The following is a 25,000-nucleotide window of genomic DNA, read 5'->3' on the forward strand; positions in this document are numbered from 1 at the left end:
TGTCTGTCTGTCCATCTGTCTGTCCATTCGTCCGTCCGTCTGTCTGTCCATATGTCTGGCTGTCTGTCTGTCCATCCATATGTCTGTCTGTCTGTCCATCTGTCTATATGTCCATATGTCTGTCTGTTTGTCCATATGTCTGTCTGCCTGTCTGTCTATCCGTCTGTCCATCTGTCTGTCCATATGTCTGTCTGACTGTCCATATGTCTGTCTGTCTGTCTGTCCATCTGTCTGTCTGCCTCTCTCATGTGCATGCTAAAATACATGATTCTATTGATTTGTATCAAAAGCTTATTGAAAGTCACCAAAGGAATCAAAAATGTAAAAATTGTGGATTATTTTTCCCGATCTACAGTTCTTTATTTACTCAGCTCTTTGTTTTCCAGAGGAACTCTGATGGTACAGACCAGAAAAATTTTAATGACCAAGAAATTTACAGATTAAGGAACAAGTTCTAAAAGCAAGAAGGGCAAACGGATAACGATTAAACTGTTTGCTTGTTGTATTGTTGATTGGATTAGTTTTAGCTCAACGTCCCTCCAGCAAAATGGGTAAAATTAGGATATACTGTAAAGTCTGAGGGCAGCACGGTGGCGCAACTGGTAGAGCTGCTGCCTCTCAGCGAGCAGGTCCCTGGTTCAAATCCCGGTCCGGGGGCCTTTCTGGGTGGAGTTTGCATGTTCTCTCCGTGCATGCGTGGGTTTCCTCCGGGTACTCCAGTTTCCTCCCACAGACCAAAAACATGCATGTTAGGCTGATTGGTAACTCTAAATTATCCCTAGGTGTGAGTGAGAGAGTGAATGGGTGTTTGTCTCTACGTGGCCCTGTGATGGACTTGCGACCCGTCCAGGGTGTCCCCCGCCCCTCGCACTGTGATTGCCAGACATGAGCACCGGCAACACCCGTGACCCAAAAATGGAAGAAGGGGGTAAAAGATAATGGATGGATGGATGTAAAGTCTGAATATAAATGGAGGCAGTGAAAAATATAAAAGAGTTGCTTTGTTCAGACTGCCCTGTCTTAAAGAGCTACATGTTGGTATTTTAAAGAAACCCACAGCACTGCTGACAATGAAGCTGACCTGAAAAGAGAATGGGGTGATGATCTTGTTTTAAGTCATAGAAGTAGCACCATCTGTGGAGAAGCAGCTTGTTTTTCCTAAAAACTTAACTCCCCACACTATTAAAAGCGAATAAATTATTAAAGGTCGACTACTGAAGGTTGTTGCGGAGTATGACAATATACAGGAGAGATATTGACGAGCTTAGCTCTATTCGGAAACACACCATTAGTTTTCATTAGCAGTTATACAATACTGAGCATCAAGAACACGCTGTGGCCCACAGCTTTTATCCAGATCTTCCTCAGGTTAAATAGGGAACTAATGATGCACTGTAAGTGGATCTCTGCCTCACAGAGCATGCAGAGTGGTAAAGCTTGATCACACTGATGGGCTTCCAGTTGATTTTTATAAGCCTCCATGGCCAGTGACTGGAGAAGACCTACTAGCAGTACTCAGTGACAGTATTAGCAGGAAGTGTTTGCCACAGAGCTATTGGAGAGCAGTTCTCACCCTAATGCTAAAAGGGGCATCTTTTATAATATTTGTTATTTGTTGGCTATTATTCTGCCAATAAACTGGAGACCAGTGTCACTGTTATGATCAGATTATAAGATCTTATCAACAGTTCTCGCTAACAGATTAAGAAGGGTAATGGAAGAAGTGGTGCATCCTGATCAGACTTACTGTGTGCCTGGCAGGTTTACTATTGGTACATAATTTTGCTCAGGGATCTTATGGATATTTCCAAACTTATTGGTCTAAATGCAGGAATCCTGTCACTCGATCAGTAAAAAAAACAAAAAAGGTTTGTCTTGCTTTCTGTTTCACTCCTCATTTTGTAGAACACATCATAGTTGTATATGGTGATACTGAGAGTGTACTTGTCACGTGGCTAAATGGCTTGTGTTAACATTTCAGGTGCTTGGAGGCATCTGACAGGGTGGTGCTTTGTCTGGTATGCTGTACTTCCTGGCCATTGAACATCTGTTAGAAAAATTAAGACTTGACCTTAAGGGACTGTGTATCCCTGGTTGTATGTCACCTGTAAACTTCAGTTCATGCTGATGAGGCGGTTGTTTTTAGCGAGAAGAATATTGACTTGCTAGCAACAGATATTGGGGATTTCTCTTTGATTTCTTCAGCAAAAGTGAACTGGGCTGTCAGTATTGGAGGAGTTGGACTAGAAACTCAAGTTACCTACAGGACTGATGTGGAAAATGGAGTAGATAAAATATTGCTTGTTTGTTTTTTAGATGATGAGAAAATGTCACTGAAAAACTGAGAGAATCCATCCAGCCATCCATCCATTATCTTTTACCTGCTTCTTCCCTTTCGGGTCATGGGGTCACTGATGCCCATGCCCAGCCATCACTGTTTGAGGGATGAGGGACATCCTGGACAGGTCTCCAGTCCATCACAGGGACACATAGAGACAACTGAGACAAACAACCATTCACTCTCTCACTCACACCTAGGGACAGTTTAGAGTTACCAGTCAGTCTAACATGTGTGTTTTTGGTCTGTGGGAGGAAACCGGAGTACTTGGAGAAAACCCATGGAGAGAACATGCAATCAGTCTTGTCAAAAAGTTGTGGATCTGGAGGGGACTGTGGGTCAGGTGGTGAAGTATGCAGGTTCGACCCTTGATAGTGCTGCTACTTTGGTCTTGCAGGTAGGCATGAAGTCTGTCTTGCCTCTGCTGCTCAAGAAGTGGAAAGCAGTCTTGTTGGACACTGAGCTGACTTTGCATCATCAATATTCCAACAATTATGCTTCCTGATGCTGATTTTACTACTGGAAACATCCTTACAGAGTTAAAATATTTCAGTGGATATTTATCAGTGTGGGTCCATTCGATCTGTTTGTAATGCTTCTGGTAAACAAATGTACAGAATTGTTGTTCAGATTTTGTATAAAGAAGCTCAGTGATTGAGCTGACACTGTTTGAGGTCTCACTTTGGTCTCAGTGATGACGCTGGTCCTGAGTGGAGAGAACTCTACAAGCCACCACTGACAACAAGAAGATCTGCAGGGGAGACTTCAACACGGAGCCATAGCTGTAAACTTGTTTGTGTCTGTTATTATTAGCCCCACAGTGAGGCCTCAGTTTACCTTTTGTTTAGAGAGAGAAACGGTTTCATTTCTGCTATGTTATCATTTAGATCCTCTGTCTATTTCATGAGAGATTTATTTGCACTATGTCATGAAACTTTTTCTATGCAAACATCCATTATTGGTTACATATATTCAAATAGGTATAAAGACTAATGTGAAATGTTTAACTTCATTTTGGAAACAGCAAAAATGGCCATTTGTGTTAACCAGAGCGATAAAATTGAGCAGTCTATTGATGATGATGTTGTTCTTCAGCTAAAGAGGATGCTCAAGGTCTGGTAACAGATTTTGATTACTCCTTGATAAAAAAAATGATCTGAGCAGTTTTTCAAATAAATGGGTTTTAAAAACATTTTGTGGCAAGTATTGAATGATGAACTCTCATTTGGAACTCTGCTCTTTGAATAAATGACTTGATTTTATTAAATTGAACTGGAGATTTTGTACTAGAGAGATTGTGCTGACTTCACCTTTGTGTAGTTCTTCAAGTCTTAAAAATGTGTTGTGAGTGGTTCTTACAATAAAGAATTAAAAATGTCTATCTATCCATCTATCTATCTATCTATCTATCTATCTATCTATCTATCTATCTATCTATCTATCTATCTATCTATCTATCTATCTATCTATCTATCTATCTATCTATCTATCGATCCATGTGTGTGTGTGTGTGTGTGTGTGTGTGTGTGTGTGTGTGTGTGTGTGTGTGTGTGTGTGTGTGTGTGTGTGTGTGTGGTGGTACAGAAGTTAGAGAAGGTGGGCCTGAAGGTTGTACAGAAGGTTGTTGGTTCGGCTCCCCAGACGGACAACATCAAAATGTGGGTGGGAAAGGTGAATCACCCAGAGTGGGTGTTATATAGTGCATCTGACCTCGGAACGCCAAACTTGGATCTGAAAGCGTGCACGGAGGAGAATTAATCTCCTGAACTGAAAGTCAGAAAAATATTCTTGCTTTATCCTACTTACTCAAAAGGAGCCACACTCGACAGCAGGAGAAGATTTTTAACTGGTATTTTACTGCAAGGACAGATTCTGGTGACTGGTCTTCATGTGTGTACTTCCTGTATATCTGTGTAACCTCCTGAAAATCTGAACTGTAAAATACCAGTTAAAAATCTTCTCCGGCTGTTGAATGTGGCGCCTTTTGAGTAAGTGAGATAAAGGGAGAATATTTTCCTCCAATACTTTCCATGATTGTTACATCTAATGTGACAGTCTTTGTGGATTGTTATGGCTCATGTGACTCACAGGGCACAGCTTATGGAGTCCACTCGATTGTAAAGTTTTAGAAGATATATTTCAATAGACAAGATCATCTTAACAGAGAGCGAGTTGGGAGCTCCGACCTAAACAAGCAAAGAAAGGGGGAAGCCTTGAACCAGTCAGCAGTTGACCGTCAGATTCATGACACTTTCCTAAATACAAGTAGGATACAAAGATTATCTGAATGTGTAGAGACTAATCAGAGCTTTAGATCACATTCATACATCGATGGGACACACATCAGAGGCAAAGAGGGGTTCAGTGTCTTGCTCAAGGACACTTCAACATGTGATGGTGGAATCGAACCCCCAACTACCCATTGGAGGACGACTGCTCTATCAGTAATAATCAGTAACTAACAAAATGTGACAATGTGGAAGTCTGGCGTCTATAAAGGTGCAGGAGTGAGGCTGGAGAGCTGAAGCAACAACCATCAGACATCAGACCAACGTCTCTCCTCTGTACCCCCCTCGCTCGCTCTAGAAGGCGGAGCTTGTACCTTTAAAAGTCTCACCAGCCAATCAGAAACTGATTAAACAGACCCTCCTTCACAAGACATGACACGGGGGCACATAACATGAAGAGAACATAAATAAGACGTAGAACAGAAAGATACTTTATTGATCCCAGAGAGAAAGTGGTTTAAAAAAACAACTCTTGGATTGTGAGTCTGACTAGAAGCAGCGATGATGAGAGCTTCAGCAGCTGGTCTTTAGTGGACGTTAACATGAGACCACCCCTCGGGTTGCAACACCCCGGTGCAAAAAGTGTAAAAATCTAATCAAATCAATTGGACCATGAATGGCAATTCATTTCTATAACACATAAAAACAACAAAAGCTGAACAAAGTGCTTTACAATAAAGTCAAATTAAAAAAGAATAAATAAATACAAAGAACAGTCTGAAATAAAGTCCGTTGTGATGATATTTTTATGTAGGAGAAATAATATGAACAAAGAGAAAAGTTACATCTGGAAAGGTCAAAACCATTCAGAACAGCCAGAGAGCTGCCGTCTCATGACGTTACGGCGTCTCTGGGCAGCACGTCTCATCCCCAAAATGTCCCCCGGGCGCTTTCAATAGCTGCCCACTGCACCACCTGGTGGTGGATGGGTTAAATGCAGAGACTAATTTCGCCATTGTATGGAAACATACAGTGCTGACATTGTGATGACATTATTATTATTATTATTAATAATGTGAACAATTACAACAATTGTTTTACTATTGTAGAAACATCTAAAAATGTATTTTCATTTAATAAAATGCATCAATTTATGTTTGAAAACAAAAATATTAAAGTACCAGTTTCCATCATGCACTGTGTTGATGTTGTATTGATGTTGTGTTGATGTTGCATTGATGTCCTTCCTGTTTATTGTTGTGTTGTTGCTGTTTCAGTGTGCTATGTATTTGTCATTGTTGTGTTAATGACGGTCATCTTTGGGTTATTTATCATCAGTGATGTGTTATTGTTGTGGTATAAACATGGTATTTTTATATTAATATTAAGTCCATTTGTGGTTTTGTTGTGTAACATCTAAAGCCATCAGTTCATGGCCTGCTGATTATATTTATTTAAATTAACACAACAGTTGTTTTTCTTCACCCTCACTGTTTATTGAATGAATGCTCTGTTTTTTTTATTGTCCCAAATCAGCACAGGACGATATTTGCTGCTTTTCACCGTCCCATGTATCCTTTATGCAATAAACTATCTGTATTTGGATTATTTAAAAATGGATTAAATACGTTAGTAATATTTACATATAACTTATTATTATTTTATATTTATATGTATGTGTATTGGCATAGATGTGACATAGCTGGATTTGGTAAAGTTGTCTTGATAATGGGATTTAATTCTAATTGTTGTGGTTTTGCTGGGAAATAGTCCCTTTTTCCTCACATCTTGGTTCTTGGGAGGTGCAGTGTTGCAGTAGTTCCTCGGGGGGGCTCTGTTTGGTCATCTGCTGTGTCTGGTTCAGTGTCGGAGCCGGAGTCAGAGGGTGCAGTTCACCCTGCCAACCTCTAGGTGTCACTCATCATCCAGCTGTAAAGCAGCGGGGGAGGGGAGGGTCTTTCAGTTGAACAGAGTCCTCCATGAAGCCACAGCTATTTCCATCAGCTTCCACAGCTTTTTTGTTTCCATCAGCTCACAGCCATGGCTCGGGCTCCTTCACTCATGTTGGTAGAAAGCTCTAAGACTAAAAGCATTCTTTGTATTTCAGGAAGCAGAAACAATACTGAGCTTTAATGTTGGATTTATTCTCTTATCTTTCTTTATAGACAAGATATAGATGTGTCAAATAAACACTGTTTTTTTTAATTCTACAGTGATGGGTGAATTAGATTTAGGTAATCCTCACGTTCCCTTTTCTTTCTAACAACTGACTTAAAGGTTGATGGTTTTTGTTTAAAACAGGTCTCTCTTGTAAATGAGTCCTCGTGACTCACTGAGACTAACTAACCTGTATAAATAAAGACTGAAGAAAAAAAAACGTGAACGGCACAGTGGCTCAGTTGGTAGAGCCTCTCAGCGAGCAGGTCACAGGATCAAATCCCGGCTGGAGGCCTTTCTGGGTGGAATTTGCATGTTCTTTCCGTGCATGCATGGGTTTTCTCCAGGTACTCCGGTTTCCTCCCACAGACCAAAAAACGTGATAGTTTGACTGGTAAGTTTAAATTGTCTCTGGGTGAGAGAGAGAGTGAATGGTTGTTGTCTCGTTTGTCTCTATGTGTCTCGGTGATGGACTGGAGACCTGTCCAGGGTGTCCCCCGCCTCCCACACACTGACTGCTGGATATGGGCACCAGTGACCCCCGGCGACCCAAAAAGAAAGAATCGGGTAAAGATAAAGGATGGCTGGACGGACGGACTTTTAACTGTTTTGTTTTTGGTTAATTTTACTGTCAGTTGATGTTTCATTAAATCCAGCTCAATTTTAAATTAAATAAATCACATGTCTGAAAATGTAACATTTATTTTATTATTTAAAAAAATGAAATTATTAAAATCTATTTTCATGCACCGGTACTGTGGCATTCTCATCTGTCTTAAGTATGGTAGTTTGTTCCTACCAATTAACCAGGAGTTACACAGAGCCTATTTTCTGTCGATGCGACAGCTCAGTCTTTATACACACTCTGTTCATGAACCTGTGATGTGTGAAGCCGTTTGGACGAGTTGGAACGTTGCAGAGAAGCAGCCTTCGTGTTGAAATGCTGATGACGTCTCACTGCAATGAGGTGGTTAAATAGTGATTTTTTGTAGTTTTGGAGATGAGTGTTTTCCTGGACTGGAACTGAAAAAAGACTGGAATCAAACCTTAAAATTTTTTTGGTTCAAGATATTAATGTGGGGCGTTACTGTGGAGAAGAACATAGTTGTTTTATTTTTTCTTGTCCAAGGCAGCAGAGTGACGGATCGTGGCGAGTGCAGGGAGACATTTCATCTGCCATCAGGTGCAGTGGTGGAGCCAGGGAGTGGCCATTGGTGGCCTTGGCCAACATAGATTAATCTTAGGCCACCCACTTAGGTCATTTGAGGAAACTAACCTTTTGAGCAATACAAAAAGTTTTTTTTCATTCAATCTTTATTTATACACGTTATTCTCATTGAGTCACGAGGACTCATTTACAACCTAGAAATTTTCTATTAGAAAGCGTAGTTTCCTCAAACGATAGCGTCGGTTTGTTTGGATTTTGTTGTGGCAACCCAATTTCTGAAAATATTTCTTGAGCTTAGATGCAGAGAAAGCACATATTTATTAAATAAAACCTGTTTTAATGTCTTTCCTGCTACACAACACAAATATAAACAACATACACCAAAGTTTTAGGGTGATATTTATTAGTATACCACCCCTCCCCCACAGGAAATCACAAAGACAAGTGTCCAATAATTTGTTCATATATCCATGAATACATATAATAGTGACAAATAATAATAATAACAATAAAAAACAATACAAAAGACAATTTAAATATGCAGAATGTCAATCGCATGTCAAAGTTTTGATTCAATGCTTTTGTACTCAACATGCATTAAATTATAAAAATAGATTTTGATTACATTTATTTACATTTTCTTTATAAATATAAGTATACAAATGTATTTTTAAAATACAAAGATAAATACTGCCACATATGTACATTGTGTACCAAACCAGCATTAACAAACAAATTATTTTTTGGATATTTAGCATTCACAAAACACAGTTATTTCAGTCAAAATGCAACTTAAAGTTCAGCTGCACGTTAGGGTAGAGCGAGTAGACGACCAGTTGAACCATCACTTATCAGAGTCTATCAGACTCCAACAACTGGAGGTATTTATTTGTCTATTTATGGACAATATTTCCCACTTTCTTGCTAATCTAACTTTCTGTTTCAATAATGTTCCCCAGTAAATACATGTACAAATCAACTGAATATGCCAGTGCCACACCCTGATTGTGTGCAGCACTAATATATTTCCAGCTGCAAACTTTATTTCAGCTGTTGGTCAAACTGCTAAATCAGCATTTGGACGTGCTGAGAGGCAACGATCTACAAAATGTATTTGTTAAAATAAGCAACAATTAATTTTTGTCTTATAATGAAAATGACAAGATATAGGTAAGAAAAAACTCGAAGAGAAATAGTTGTTTTTTTAGCAAAATCACCATCCATCATAATGGTAGCTGTGCACTAAGCAATGAATAACAATAGCACCTAAGCTGCTTAAAACTACTTCTTAATGGTTTTATTTTCACAAACATATTTTTAGATCAGTCAAAATAAAAATTTAGGAGCAAAAAAAAAAATCACAAAAAACAGCTTTGCCCTGAGCCTAATATTTGCCATTGACAGCCTAATTTATAAAACAGACAACCAATTATAATAAAACTGCAAACTTTTTTCCAGCAGCCAGAAAAAATGAAGCTGAGCTGCAAAGTTTTTACCTCATGGATCAACAGGTTGATCTATTCACCTCTGTGAAGGCTCATGGAGGCTGTTTTACCATCAGCGGCCACAGACCACGCAAGAACCGCTAAACTTGCTTTAGTTCTTTACCAGTCTCTGTGAAATGTTGTGGCAGTGCACGTTGGAGCTCGTGCCCATTTTCTGGGATTGCACCAGACCAAAGGTATTGCTTATGAGGCTTGGTGCAGTGGTTTAAGTAAGTTACATTAAATACTTCATTCTTGTCCCCCTCTTGCAACAGGGTGGGTGAAGCCACAGCCAGTTTAGCTGGTATCTAACTGGTGTCTAACTGGGCTGCTACTAGTTCATACGTACATTCATGAAGAAGTCTCCAAAATGTCTCACATTTGTGACGTTTCTCAATTTTCTCATGCCTCTCAAAGGTGTGAGTACTGAAAAATTTGACCAACAAATTTATTTTAAAATACTCAAACAAGCATTTAAGACAAATGTTATTGTAGGTGCCTCTAACTCTTCTCAAGAGCAACAGAGTGGTACTTTGACATCTATACATGGGATACATTCATACATGGGAGCTGGTGCAGGAAGAACAACCTTCACATCAATGTGAAGAAGATGAAGGAGATGCTCATGGACTTCAGACAGAACACACCTACCCACCCCCGAACACAGGAGGATCTGCAGTGGAAGTGGTCTCCAGCTACAAGTACTTGGGTGTGCACCTGAATGACAACCTCAGCTGGAGCAACAACACCACCAGCCTGATCAAGAAAGCTCACCAGACTCTTAATTCCTCAGGCGGCTGAGACGAGCTGGTCTGGGAAGCTCAGTCCTCACCTCCTTCTACAGGTGTGCAGTGGAGAGCATCCTGTGCTCCAGCATCAACATGTGGCATGGAGGCTGCACAGCTGCAGAAAGAAAAGCTTTGCAGAGAGTGGTGAAGGCTGCACAGAAGTCTGTTGGAGTCAGCCTCCACACCATCACAGTCATCTGCACCTCTAGATGCAGGAAGAGGACCACCTGCATCATGAAGGACCCCACTCACCCAGCACACACACTTTTTGCCCCGTTCCCCTCAGGCAGGAGGTTGAGGAGCATTAAGTGTAGAACAACTAGACTGAGGAACAGCTTCTACCCTGAGGCTGTGAGACTCATGAATTTCTAACCATGATAATCAATGTGAAAAAAATCACATCATGTTGCTGCTGATCTGTTTCATTTTGCTGCTGATCTGTTTCATGCTCCTGTGTTCATTCATAGTCATCTGCTCACAGACTCATTCCCTGCTGCTGCTGTTCAGCATATTGTTTTTGTAAGACTAGTGCTTAGTGTAGTTTTTTAAATGTTTTTCTTAGTTCATATCTTAGATATTACTGTTTTCTTTTACATTTTATACTTTTGTTAGATGTAACTGTGTAATCCTATGTGCACAATTTTGTTCCACCACATGCACCACATGTGGTGCGAATGACAAATAAAGAACCTTGAATCCTTGAATGTCTCCTGTAACAAAAAGCACCTGAGGCAAACGTCCATGTCTAAACACCACAATGAAGATAAATAATAATTGTTGAAAAACTGGTCCAAATCTAATTGTCTCCCTTCCAAAAGTGTACTCTAGCAAGTTAAAACATAAAATGGGGGAGCTGCCACAGTGGGCATATTGTGGGTGCAGGTGGGCAACAAGATAATGTGCACTGCCTCCAATAATGAAACCAAGCAAGCCAAGCATATGAAAATAACTAATGACTTGGCCCCACTTCTGGCACAAAAACTGGCCATTCAAAACACAACCACTCGGCTCGTTGGTTGTTCTGTTGCAAACACTCAGAATACAGAACAATGACACAAAAGTTTAGAAAATGTTTCTGCCATTTTCCCACAATTTTGTGTCATCAACCATTGCAGCCCAATGAGATCCTACCTTTAGGGTTCATAACTGTACTAATAATCGTATGTGGTGACACCGTTCCAATGATATTCACTTGGTCTCCACCAAGCATTCTTTGTGTGCAGTGATCCACAGAACAGTGAAAACCAAACCTTAAGACATTTCCTGTCGGCTCCAACTTAATAAAAACTGACTGATAAAGCTGGCTGTAGCTCCTAATATCAACCCAGTGCTGGTCACATGGATCTGGTATATTTCTTGTCCAAAGCTGCGAGTAACTTCTAGGTTTAAAATCAAAGTAATTTTTAAAACTATTTGTTTTTTTAGCTACTAACATCATACTTTCACAGTTGTATGGAGAATGGTAACCCTCCCTCACAACCCCATGTTGCCCCAAGTACCAATATATCACCAATCGTTGGTCGTTGCATTGACGATGATCTATTGCCCAACCCTATTGCATTTTTTATTTATTTTTTATTTTACATATTTTAAGTTACTTTTATCTTTCTTTTGACACTTACCTCTCATGTTTATTCTTTATAAAGAGGCAGTGAATGTGTAAAAAATAAATATAAAAGAGCATCTAGCTCTGCCGGACATCCTGTAAGAGTTTGTTAATTTCAGCCACCAGCTCGCTGGCATCAACCAGTTCATGTCGGCTGTCACTGCGTTTGCCTTGAAGGTGGCTGAGAACCGACTCAAAATCATCCTCCTCATAGTTCTCTGGGATCTCCTCCATGGCTGGCAGCCACTTAGAAGAGGGCCCAGGAGCTGGAACTGGCACTGGGGCCGGAGTAAGAGACGGCTGCACCATTGTCTGGTTGACCAGTCCTGTTACCAGAGGGCTACTGTTGGATTTAGGAGCATGTCCACTATTCTGGGGACTATTTCTAGGTGCTTGGGAACCCTTGTGGCTGCTGCTCTGGGAACTGAGCTTGGTGTTGGGTTTGAGGGTATGATAGCTTCCAACCTGATGTTGACCAGAAGCACAGATGCTGCTACCTGGATTCTGGAAGTGAGTGTTAGCAGCCCAGGCTGCCACACCTTGCTGGTGTACAGATGGACTAGGCTTCCCTGGTAGATGGCCTCTTCTGCGATCTAAAGATCCAGTCAGGGGTACACCAACCCCACCCAGGCTTGTCCCTTTCTGGTTCTCGTTGACCTGGATGTATGAATCCAGACCTTGTGGTAGCAACCTCTGGAACACACTGCTCATCTCTGACAGCAATGATGTGGTACCACACAGATCTTCATCTCCTTCTTCAGATGGGCCACCTTCTCCACCCTCCTCTTCTTCACCATCCTCCCCACCAAAGTCTTTACCAAAGGTAGAGAAGCTCTGGTTCCGGGCAGGGCAGGTGTCAGTGCAGGGTTGTGAGATCTTTTCCTGAGAAATGTCTGGAGCTTGGTGTGCTTCTTCCCCAGGAATGTAGAGGTTGCTTCGGTAGTCAGTGGAGGATGAGGCTTGTAAGGCCAGGGGAGGCATCCAGCATTGGTCTGAGTGACCCAGAACACGACACTCCTCTGTGCAATGTTTCATAGCTGTAAAAAGAAACAGAAACACTCATGAGCTTTAAAACATGAGTGAAAATTAAACTAGACAGTCAGTCACCATTCAAAACAGAGCAGTTTGGCATCAAACGATGAAAAAAATGTAATATTAGTTCCACGTCTGGCCACCAAAACATCACTTCTGCTTTAAAAAAACAAACCAATCCAGAGTTCAAATTAAATTGATGTATGGATTAATGTTGTTGAGCTTTAGACTTTTGGACAAAACTTAAAATAAAGCTATGCATGATGTCACAAAATAATGAAGTGTTGAGGAAAGTCTGAAAAGTTAAGTCAGGTCCTCTGGATGGGTTAAAAGAATAAAAATAAAATTGTACAAAGGTTTAGTTCTTCAGTCTGAGGAGCTATAATAAGCTCAGTCTTATAAATAGCACCTTGTCATAGTGGATCAACCAGTTTGTTGCTGACATCCAGAACAAGCTGTTCATGTGATAAAGGAGGGCCATCAGCCTGATAGCCGCTTACTATTCAAAGGGGGCTGAGTGATACTAGCTTGATTACCATATTTTCCGCCGTACAAGTCGCACCGCTCTATCAGTCGCAGCAGTCCAAATATGTCTAATAAAGAGGGAAAATCTATAAATTTGTCGCTTTGCCATATACGTCGCATCTATTATGTGTCACTACTGACACGTCATTTGTTACGTGTCACCGCTGACAACCCGGAAATGTGGGCTGAACTCGGAAATGTGGACTGGTGTTGTGCCAAAAATCGATTGGCTGCCAAATGGCGGTCGCGGGAGCGTACACGGGAGGACTTTAACAAGAATTTAACAAGATTAACACTTAAAAACAATTAGTTTGCTCGAAATTATAGTAAATGTGTGCCCCAGTCTAACTTTTGCTTAATAAATGCACTTTGACGGTCAAATCAGTTGCATTTTCAAAAGCCAATGTGCGGAAACATGAACGTGCAGAGGGACGAGTCTGTGCATTTCTTCAAATTCAACAAGATAACCACCTAAAAACATTTATTGTTTGCTCGAAATTATAGTAAAGGTGTGTCTCAGTCTAACTTTTCCTTAGTGCACTTTGACAGTCAAATCAGCTGCATTTCAAAGCCTGATTCGCAGAAGCGGGAACAGAGAGGGATGACTTGCTGCTCATTTCTTTGAAATTTAACAAGAAAACTAAAAACAATTATTTGTTTGCTTGACTTTATTGTAAAGGTGTGTCTCAGTTTAATTTTTTCCTTAATAAAAGGACTTTAACGGTCAAATCAGCTGTATTTCAGAAGTATTCACTGCCTCGGTGCTCTGGGAGCGCCCAGACAGGGCGGAAATCAGGAAGGAAGAACATTGCATGTTTCTTTAAAATTTAACAAGATAAGCACCTAAAACAATTATTTGTTTGCTCGACATTATAGTAAAGGTGTGTCTCAGTTGAACTTTAACTTAATAAATGCACTTCAATTATCAAATTAGCTTCATTTTGCCAAGGCGGTGCAGCAAAATGAAGCTGATTTGATGGTTGCTCTAGGCGAGTTGGACGAAGGTGGAAGGCTATGGCAAGCCGATTGTGTCATTAATAGCTACTCTTACCTACTACATGACACAACAGCATGCCATACAACTCGAGAGCCATCGAGTGGCTGAAAATGGTAGTGTTCAACATTTTCAGTCAGAATATGCTGGTGAAGATTCTCAATCATCCAGGACATGATGAATTAAAAAAAAGTTCAAAACAAAAACAATTGGACTTTATTTGTAACAGAAGATGTTTCTCTTCTCATCCAAGAAGCTTTTTCAATTCAAAGAACAGGGAGTGTGGGTTTCGAGTTATAAAGCTGAGGTGAGAAACAAACATACATACATATGCAGATTGACCTATCACACCTCACAGTAGGGGTTTGTTAAGGTCTTTGTTAATGTAATTCACAGCTCTAATTCAGGAATCTGTCATATCTCAGCCAAAAATTGGTTTATAAATATGGGGGGGAAAAAAATCCATAAATATGTTGCTTTGGTGTATGTCACAGGGAATGTAAATTATGTGGAAAAAATGTGATTTATAGGGCGAAAAATATGGTACTTTGCTAGTATCACTGATACTCTCACAAATGATGGCTGGATATGGGCACCGGTGATTCCCGCAAACCGAAAAATAAGAAGTGGGTAAAGATAATGGATGGATGGATGGTTTGAAACAGATTTTGCTAACAGACCGACTCTGATGACCTTTGATGGTTCTGACAGTTTTAAGAACCCATCTTGTGTGATCAGTCAGTGCTCAAAATACCTGTTGGGGATGACTCTCAGCTACTACTTTGTCCAATTTTCACTCAACATTTATATAATTCACTGAGTTACAGCCATTTTGTTTTGGTTTTCAGATCAGTTGGTTTGAATATGATCAATTCTAAACATTAATCAGTTTTTATGTACACTCATTTACTGAAATGTGTCCTGTGGTTCATGAGATGTTTTGCTAACAAACACATGAACATGCAGCACAAACATTATCCCAGCAGGACATAAAAAGTTTTTGTCCTTTTTTGTGAATTACATTAATATTTCCTTGCCTGTTTCTGTTTGTCTGCCTTTTCTTTTTTTACACAGTGGAAATCTGCCCTAATTAGTCTAAAAGGCTCTGCAGGAGCTCTGTTGCTACCTTTCAGCATATTTACCACAGAGAGACAACTCAGCCAGACCAATCAATGCTTATTATACATTCTGAATAAATGCCCCGCATTTCCCCTTTCAAGTCCCTCTTTTCAACATTAAATCTTCAAATAGAAATCTCAGAAGAATAAATTAGACAAATCAAATATGCCAACTTAAACCCTTCATTAAAGAAGTGCGCCGCTTTTCACTAGTGCTATTGAAGGACTTTATTATCCCCTCATTAACATGAAAGGAACATTTATAATACATCTTAGAGCAGATGAAATGAAAGGATCGAAATGAAAGATTTAACCCTTCTGATCTGTGAGTGAATATGAATAAAAGAAAGCATCAGACATAAAATGAGAAGTTCACAGTGTGTTAGTTTAATCAGTTATCAGCAAATTATTATAAACTAGAATGTCCAGATTGCAAAGTATTTTAATATATAGGTAGAACCAAAATACCAAAATACTGTAAATGCAAGACTGGTTGGCAGAACATAAACATGCAACCCATAGTGTAATGTTAGTTATTCCATGATCAAATATCTTTTTCCAACAGCATATTAGTGCTCCATCTTTTTTACAGACTTCTGAATTAGATTTTTTATTTTTCTTCTTTCAGCTGCTCCCTTCTTCAAGGGTCACCACAGTGAACTAAGTCGCACAAAGACTTGGCGATTGTTTTTACACTGAATGCTCTTCCTGACACAACCACAGAGCAGAGAGCAGAGAGCTGCCATCTAGGGCAGTGGTCCCCAACCACCGGGCCGCGGACTGGTACCGGGCCGTGGGTCAATTTATACCGGGCTGCACAGAAAAAAAATAATAATAATTTTTGAAAAATCACCACATCTGTCAATGACTCACTCTTGACGCAGGTCAACATAACCAAGTGGTAAGTTTCAGTTTCTGTTAGACGCATGCGCAGATTGGTTCTACATTGCCCGTTCGGGAGGAGTAATTTAGCTGCGTGGTCTGGAGCAGACAGGAGGAGGCATGCGGCCGTGTCTGCGCATTTGAAGGATTACGCTGCATATTTTTCAACCCGCCTGACAAAGAGTGACTGTAAAACTATTAACTAAATAAACTATAATTTTAAACAAAGCTTCCTAATATCACATCAGAGCTGGTTTTGTCTTGAACTTTTTTGAATTCACATCAGAGCTGTTCCTTCGCATTTCTCCTTCTGCTCTTAAAAAAAAATGTCTGCCATTAAAAGTTCAAAGTCATGGGCAATTTTATTCAAAATCATAAATATTATTAAAGTTTTGCACTATGCATAAGTTCCTGCGCTTTTGTGAACAATCTGACGTGAATCACTGTGGAGCAGCGAGGAGGATGACGAGGCTCAGCTGACCTCGGTGTGGGATACACTAATTAAATGAGAAATGATCCTGCACTTAATACACTTATAAATCACACATAAAGTGATTAAAAGTAAATTTGAAATACAGATGCTGGTCATAAAATTAGAATATCATAAAAAAGTTGATTTATTTCAGTCATTCCATTCAAAAAGTGCAGCTTTTATATTCATTCTTTACACACAGACTGATCTACTGTAATATACTTTTGTAAAATACACCAGAATTCAGGAAATGGCATCTACTTTATGGGTCATCTACCGGTCCGTGGCGCAATAAAGGTTGGGGACCATTGAGCTAGGGCATCCGGGAGAGCAGATGGGGTGGGGGTGGGGTGTTGAGAGCCTTGCTCAAGGGTCCAGGATGGGGCAAATTAAGGTGGAGACAGGTGTGGTTGTTTCACCTTTCCCACCCATATTTTGATGTTGTATGTACAGGGAGTTGAACCGGCGACCTTCCGATCACAGGCCCACCTTCTCTAACCTCTGCGTCACTGCCCCCCCCCCCCCCCACACACACACACACACACACACAAAGGCTTCTGAATTTGATCATTTGCCTATGTTTATTCAAACAAGCGGTACGCCAATGTCCCCTGACGCAGAGGGGTTTGAATAGTGAATGTTTGTAGTTTTTGTGGCAAGTGTTTTTCTGGACTGGAACTGAACAAGGAATGCAAGTAAGCCTTGATGTTTTGATGCAGTTCAAGTGGGCAGGAGCTACACTGTGTAAAAAGAGAGGTAATTGTCTTTTTTTGGCTGGTCTGAGGCAACACAGAGTGATAAATCCTTGTGAGTAGAGGGAGCAATTTTATCCACCACCAGGCGCTTTGGTGGAGCCATGGGGTGGCCAGAGATAATTTATGGTGGCCAAGGCCACCATAAATTATCTCTGGCCACCCCAATCATTTAAGGAAATTATACTTTTGAGCAATATAAAAACTAGAAAACATAGTTTCCTGAAATGAATGGGGTAGCACGTTTACAAAAGAGAACAGCGTTGGTTATCTTGGATTTTGATATGGCAGCCCATTTTTCAAGCAAAACCCTTCTTACTCCTGTGTAACCACACACCAAAATGAGAGACAGTACCTCATTTATCTTTTCAAGTTATAATGTTCATAACATGTATGGATGGATGGACAGAGGGTCTGTCCAATTCCCCATCTTTGCTCTGCGACAGGAGACAAAAAGGAAATGGGCTACGAATACTGTAAGTGTTTTCATCAAAAGGTTCCATACAGAACAGACCCGTCTGTTTTTATGCTGTGTGTTCTTCGTTTTCTGGCTGTTACAAAGAGAACCCAGCTGAACCTGCACTGACTCCATTAGAAAACAGTTTATCAGCTTTTTAATCAGCGTTGTTTATAATCAATGCTCTCTGATCAACAAGAGGACCCTGTTATGCACTAAGCAGTGTCAGCAGGGACACTGGAACAGTCCAGAACTGATTCAGGACTCCTATCAGAGGACATGTTTAAGGACCCATACAAAAGTTTAGTTCTGGAGTTCTGACATTTTTTTTCATTTAAAGTCAAATCAAAACAGAAGCTGCTTAGAAAGTGATTAAGCTTTTAGTTGCTACTGTAAAATAAAGACCTTGTACTCCTGCTTATGACAGCCATCCATCCATCTATCCTCTGCAACTTATTTAAGACCAGGTCACAGCTTAGGCAGAGATCCCCAGACCTCCATCCTCCAGCTCATCTGGAGGGACTCCGAGGTGTTTGACCCCAGTAGGGTCTCCTGTGGAAAAGTGGTTTTGGACAAGGTGCCAGCAAATCCTGATTAAAACCCTTATGGTGACCTTGCTTAGACAAGGGAAGCCCAGGTTTTCTCCTATGCCAGGCATGGTAGGTGTTTGTTGCGGTCTCACATAATTCTGAGTGTTATGTCTGGTGAGCCATGGGTCTCTTCACTGTGTAATTTTGTGTGCAAATCTTACAAATCTGTATTTTCAACCATGCACGGACCAGTTATTTTAATAAACACAATTCTTCATCAACTTGGTTTTCAGACCTGTACATTTAAAGTCTAAAGCCTTGGATGTTTTCTGTCATTGGACAGCTTCTGTGCAGATGTCAACACAGCCTTTGTGCTCTAGAACTTGCAGAAACTACATTGAGAAAGAATTTGGTTGCCCCCGACAACTCTGACAATTTTGAAAGAAAATTTGTCAAATTTGTACAAATGTACAAAATTCAAGCAATAAGACTGAGCCTCTATCATGCATGTACCAATATTCAAAAACCCTTGCAATTGTTTCAAGGGATTTAGGAAATTTCCCTTTTAGAGGGCAGCATGGTGGCACAGTTGGTAGAGCTGTTGCCTCTCAGCAAGAAGGTTGCCGGTTCAAATCCCAGACGTGGACCTTTCTGGGTGGAGTTTGCATGTTCTCTCTGTGAATGTGTGGGTTTTCGCCAGCAGCTGCAACCCAGTGAGACACTACCTAGACTGCCCAGTGGCTGGGACATTTACTGCAGGGTCCAGCCAGGCTTAACACAGGACCACCCTCCTGTGAACCCACCACCTGCAGGAGGAGCTCTAAGGGACCAGTGCATTGTGACATGTGCAGAAGGATGGCAAAGGCCTTGGCGGTCTGATCTGCAGTTTTCAAAACTGCTTTTTGGGACATAATTTTTCATATTCCACTTTGAAGATAGATCTCAGTACTCATCAAACTATTGTTCCAGCAGTTACAAACACATACATAATAATAATAATAATGTGTTGTCATCATTGCACTGTATGTTCCCATGCAATGGCATAATTGGTTCTCTGCTTTTAACCCATCCACCACCAGGTGGAGCAATGGGCAGCTATGGAAGGCACCTGGGGAGCAACTGGGGATAGAGTGTCCTGCTCAGAGACACCTGCTCAGAGAGATGTGCAATGACTGGGGATCAAACCCGGGACCTTCGTGTCTCAAGTTGGCTGCCCTGCCCTTACACCATCTCGGCCCCCTATAACTAATGAAGCTTGCATTTTCTGCATGAATGCAGTGCTAATGCTAACTGCTTAATGATTTTGCTGAAATTTGTTAAAAAAGCTTAAATTGTCAAAGTTAAACCAAGCAGAGAAAAGCTAAATTTAGCAAAACTGTGGCTAAACTGTTAAATAAGCAAAACAGCTGACGATCAGCAAGAGCAGCTAAATGCTCAAATGAGCAAAAACAGATGTTTATATAAGCAACAATGCAGCTAAAAGAAGTTAAACATTAGCTAAATATAAAAATAGCATAAGAAAACAAAAAACAGAGCAACCAAGAAGCAGATTTCATAGAGAACAACGCTCTTGGAGGAAGTGAAGAAAATCTCAACGTATTTCTATGAGATATTTATTTTACGTCATGTTAAATATTTAGCGAAGTATTAAATAAACAAGTCAAAGCACACTGTTGTAAATACATCTGAATGTTTCTACGAGTGGTTTAAATAGAACAAAATATACTTGAATGAAACAAAAATGAGCTGAAGAAACTACGAACAGGAAAACAATACACTGAATTCACAGAAACATTTGGACTAGGCTAGCTGTAGTTCCTACATGAGCTACAGCTCGTGCCACATTTAGCAGATCGCTAAAGGCTTCAGACATCCTGACAAAGATGTGGCTGAACTCTGAATCCTTCCTGCTGCCGTGGGCGCGGGGGTAGAACGCAGGCTGAACACACACTGGGAAAAAGGTGCGTCTTAAGGTTTAATTATATTCTTCAAGCCTTAATCATGAGCTGACTCCACAGCACCTATTCTTCACATGGCAATTAAATGGCACTTTTTGTATCGGAAAAGATCGAGGAGCTCAGTTTCAGTGGGTGAAAGTGAGGGTGGAATAAAGCAAAACGACTAACGAGCGGCGCTCTTTCAGACGCTGCATCAACTTGAGCAGGGATGTATGGTGAGCTGAGTGTGGAGGGATGATTGTGTGGGAAGCTGACTGGAACAAAGCAGCTCAGAGAGAAGGGTGCAACCTGTGAGATGTCTGCTAAGACACAAAGGGAGACATCTGACCAGGCGCTTTCCACTTCTCTCACCTCTGAGTCGGCAGATGTTTGATGTTTGAGGGGCAGAATATTTTAAAGTCAGACGGGTCCGGCAACAAGTTGGAAAGTTCTTGCTTGGTAATGCAGCCATGGAGGAAATGGCAAGTCCACAGGGAGTGACAGCAGACAGAAGCTAAGCTGTAAACCAGGGTAGGGGAGTGGTGGTGCAGAGGTTAGAGAAGGTGGGTCTGTGATTAGAAGGTTGCTGGTTTGACTTCCCGGACCGACAACATCAAAATATAGGTGAAAAAGGTGAAGCACCCGCACCTGCCTCCACCCTCATTTGTCCCACTCTGGGCCCTTAAGCAAGGCCCTTAACCCCACCATCTGCTCCCCTGGGCACACTAACCCAACAAATCATTAGAAAGACAACAGTTTTATTATTTTATATTATGGGATTATTGAATGCTGTTTTAAGAAGATGGTCAAAGTTGTTGGTCTTACTGCATTACTAGCCACTAACAGGTGTCATAAAGTTCAAATGGACTTGACCTGCAGGGGTGTCAAACTCACTTACAAAATGGGGCCAAAATTTAAAGCTTTTTCAAACTAAAGTTGAACTTGTAAAACAAATTGAACTTGTATCTACATTCAAATATCTGGGATTTTTAATTGATGACAAATTGTCTTTTAAAGTACATATTCAGTTTACTGTAAATAAACTGAAGCTTTTACTTGGATTTTATTTTCAGAATAAATCCTGCTTTTCTTTTAGAGTAACACAGAAATTGGTGGAGTCAACTTTTCTTCCGGTTATTGACTATGGTGATGTATTATACTTGAACGCCTCTGCTCAATGTTGTCACATGCTGGATAGCGTGTATCATGGCGCTTTGCGGTTTATTACAAATTATGGAGCCCTAACTCATCACTGTCTCTTGTATAAGGTAAAATGGCCGTCTCTGCATGTACGTCAGCTTGACCATTGGTATGTTTTGATTTACGAGGCTATTCTTAAGTTGACAGCACCTTATATTTCATCTTTGTTAACTTTAAACAACACGACCTACAGCCTCCGATCTCAGACTTTTTAGGCCCGAGCAGCTAAGCGCTGCGAAGGCCGCTGCGAAGGCCTATTGTTATTGTGTCGTTTCAAATTTTTTTCCGTCAAAGAGCGCTAATTTGGAGGCCTTAACATATTCGAAAACTCACCATATTTGACCCAAAATTGTCCCCCGCGAGAAATTTGAGGTATTTAATGGAACCAAAAGTGGGCGTGGCCAAACTGCTCCACAGCGCCCCCTAACGTGAGATATGACAACTGGTAAGACCTAGAGAGCTGAAATTTGGTACACATGTACAACCCACTGAATCATGAAAAAAAGTCTCTTGGAGGTATGCCTTAAACCCAAAAGGAAGTCGGCCATTTTGGGTCAAAGGGTCAATTTTGGCCGTTTTTCGCTTTTCGTACACGGCGAATTTGAACGAACTCCTCATAGGGATTTCGCTCAATCGGTTTCAAACTTGCGCCATTTTGCTCAGTAGGCATGGGGGACCAAAAGTTATCAAAACGGTGCAAACCGACGTATGTTGAGGGGGCGGGGCCGGACCTCAAAATTATGCTTCACGCCAAAAATTTCCAAACGCTACAACTTTCACGTTGAAAAACAGAATTGCACCAAATTTGGCATGAGTCATCCCTGTCCAATGCCCGACGATACCCTGAGGTCAAATTTTGACGTCATCAAAGCCCCGCCCCCTCACAACAGGAAGTGACTTTTTTTGCTTGGAATGCTCCTTCCCTGACACTCTGGACCCAATCACGATGATCCTGTGTTAGAAGGCAGACAACAAGTTGGTCTGACTTGCTTTGAAGCGCAAAGCGTTTCCGCTGGAGGATGTGGGCGTGGCGGAGTGGCGAAGTCAGAAGTGACGCCGTGACAATACGTTTGGCTCTAAATTCCACAGATTTGATCCGAGGTTCATCAAAATCACTACGATCGATCATTGCCCGCACCTTGAACAGGAAGCCATGATAATTGCGCAATAGCCTCTATAGCGCCCCCTAGAATATTTTAAAACCTCGGCCCCAAGACATTTTTCGACCGATAATTCTGAAACTCGTTGAACATGTGTATCTTCTCAGGACCTATGAAAAAGTCTCTTGGAGCTCAGGTCCAAAACCAAGAGGAAGTCGGCCATTTTGGGTCAAAGGTTAATTTTTGGGCGTTTTTAATGGCGAATTTTAACGAACTCCTCCTAGGGATTTTGAAGGATTGCCTTCAAACTTGGTTAATAGACCTTTAAGACATTGGAGAGTAAAAGTTATCAAAAGCTTTCAGTTTCGTTTTGTTAAAGGGGCGTGGCCAGGCCTCAAAGTTGAGCTTAACGCCATAAATTTCCAAACGTTATAACTTTCAACTTGAAAAACAGATTTGCACCAAATTTGGCACGAGTCATCCCTGTCCCATGCCCGACGATACCCTGAGGTCATATTGTGACGTCATCAAAGCCCCGCCCCCTCAGAACAGGAAGTGACTTTGTTTAATTGGAATGCTCCTTCTTTGACACCCTTAATCTAATCAGGATGATCCTGTGTTGGAAGACAGATAACAAGATGGTCTGACTTGATTTAAACTACAAACAGTTATAGCTGGAGGATGTGGGTGTGGCGCCATGGCGAATTAAAAAGAGACGCCGTTGCAATACGTTTGGCTCTAAATTGCACAGATTTGAGCCCAGATGAACCAAAATCACTATGATTGATCATTATCCACATTTGAACAGGGTTCCATGATAAGTGGCCAAGAGCCTCAACAGCGCCACCTATATTCTTCTTACAGTTATATCTCAGTGATACAACATCCAATCTGAACCAGATTTTTGGTGCGTCATTACTGAGAACTGATGGACATTTTAGTTTTGTTGTTTAATATTTGACTCAAGTGCGCCCCCTAGATTATTCAAACTGTTTTGTCTCAGTGATATATCAGCCGATCTGCACCAAATTTATGGTGTGTTATTATTTAGCCCTGGTGGACACAGTAGTAATGTTTTTTAAATTTTGACTCTACAGCGCCCCCTACAATATAGCAACAGTTATATCTCAATGATAAATCATCCGATCTGCACCAGATTTTTGTGGCATAATGTGTGACCATGTCTACACACATTGTTATTGTTGTTTAATATTTGACTCAAGTGCGCCCCCTAGATTATTCAAACTGTTATATCTCAGTGATATGTCATCCGATGTAGACCAGATTTTTGGTGTGTGATAAGTGAGCACTTAAACACGCAATGGTATTGTTGTTTTACTTTTGACTCAAGTGCGCCCCCTACATAATTCAAACTGTTATATCTCAGTGACATATCGTCTGATCTGCACCAGATTTTTGGTGCTGGACTAGTGAGGACTTATGGACACAGTTGTGTTGTTGTTTAATATTTGACTCAAGTACGCCCCCTAGATTTTTTAAACTGTTATATCTCAATGATATATCATCTGATCTGCACCAGATTTTTGGTGTATTATTATGTAGTCCTGATGGACACATTAGTAATGTTTTTTAACTTTTGACTCTAGAGCACCCCCTATAATATTCTAACACTTGTATCTCAATGATATACCATACGATCTGCACCAGATTTTGGGTGCATCATTAGTAAGCAGTTATGGACACATTAGTAAAGTTTTTTAACTTTTGACTCTAGAGCGCCCCCTATAATATTAAAATAGTTATATCCGCAGTCGCAGCTGATGTCAAAGGTTCGGCGAATGCACATTCCGGAGAACGGGCGCGTGACGGTTGCGTGAGCGTTCTCGATGGCGACCGGGAGGAGTCGCTGGAGTTCCCGCGGTCGCGGTAAGGCCGCAGCGGTGCTTCGCTGCGAGGGCCTTGAACGCTGCTTGCAGCTTTAATTAAATTTTAGTGTTCCTCGTGTCAGTACAGAAAGGGACAAGAAAGCCTTTAGCGTTTCTGCTCCAACCTCATGGAACAGTTTGTAATTAAAGCTTAAACTTGGAATGTATTTAATATCATGATAGATCCCTTTTTACTCAAGTTGCAGAAGTGTAATTGTTTTAATTGAGTCGTTTGTTATTTAAGTCTATGTTTATTGTGACTATGTGTTGTAACTGTGTTTTTTACTGTCCCCCCCCCCCTTCCCCCTTTCTGTATGCTGTCAGTCTTGGCCAACTCTCTCTTGTA

General features: G+C 40.9%; 1 protein-coding gene across 3 annotated transcripts in view; it reads right to left on the minus strand.

Annotated features, from left to right (window-relative positions):
* Positions 1-10,805: 10,805 nt before the first annotated feature.
* The window catches only part of LOC119408576 (protocadherin-18), a 20,152-nt gene continuing 5,957 nt past the window's right edge, over positions 10,806-25,000 (minus strand). For all 3 annotated transcript variants that reach the window (XM_037675418.1, XM_037675417.1, XM_037675419.1), the window contains exon 4: positions 10,806-12,806. In XM_037675418.1, the coding sequence (XP_037531346.1) occupies positions 11,848-12,806 (959 nt within the window). In that variant the 3' untranslated portion in view covers positions 10,806-11,847. The remainder of the gene's footprint in view (positions 12,807-25,000) is intronic.

The sequence above is a fragment of the Nematolebias whitei genome, chromosome 4 (assembly GCF_014905685.2).
Source record: "Nematolebias whitei isolate Nwh7 chromosome 4, NemWhi1, whole genome shotgun sequence".
In the NCBI taxonomy this organism is placed as follows: Eukaryota; Metazoa; Chordata; class Actinopteri; order Cyprinodontiformes; family Rivulidae; genus Nematolebias; species Nematolebias whitei.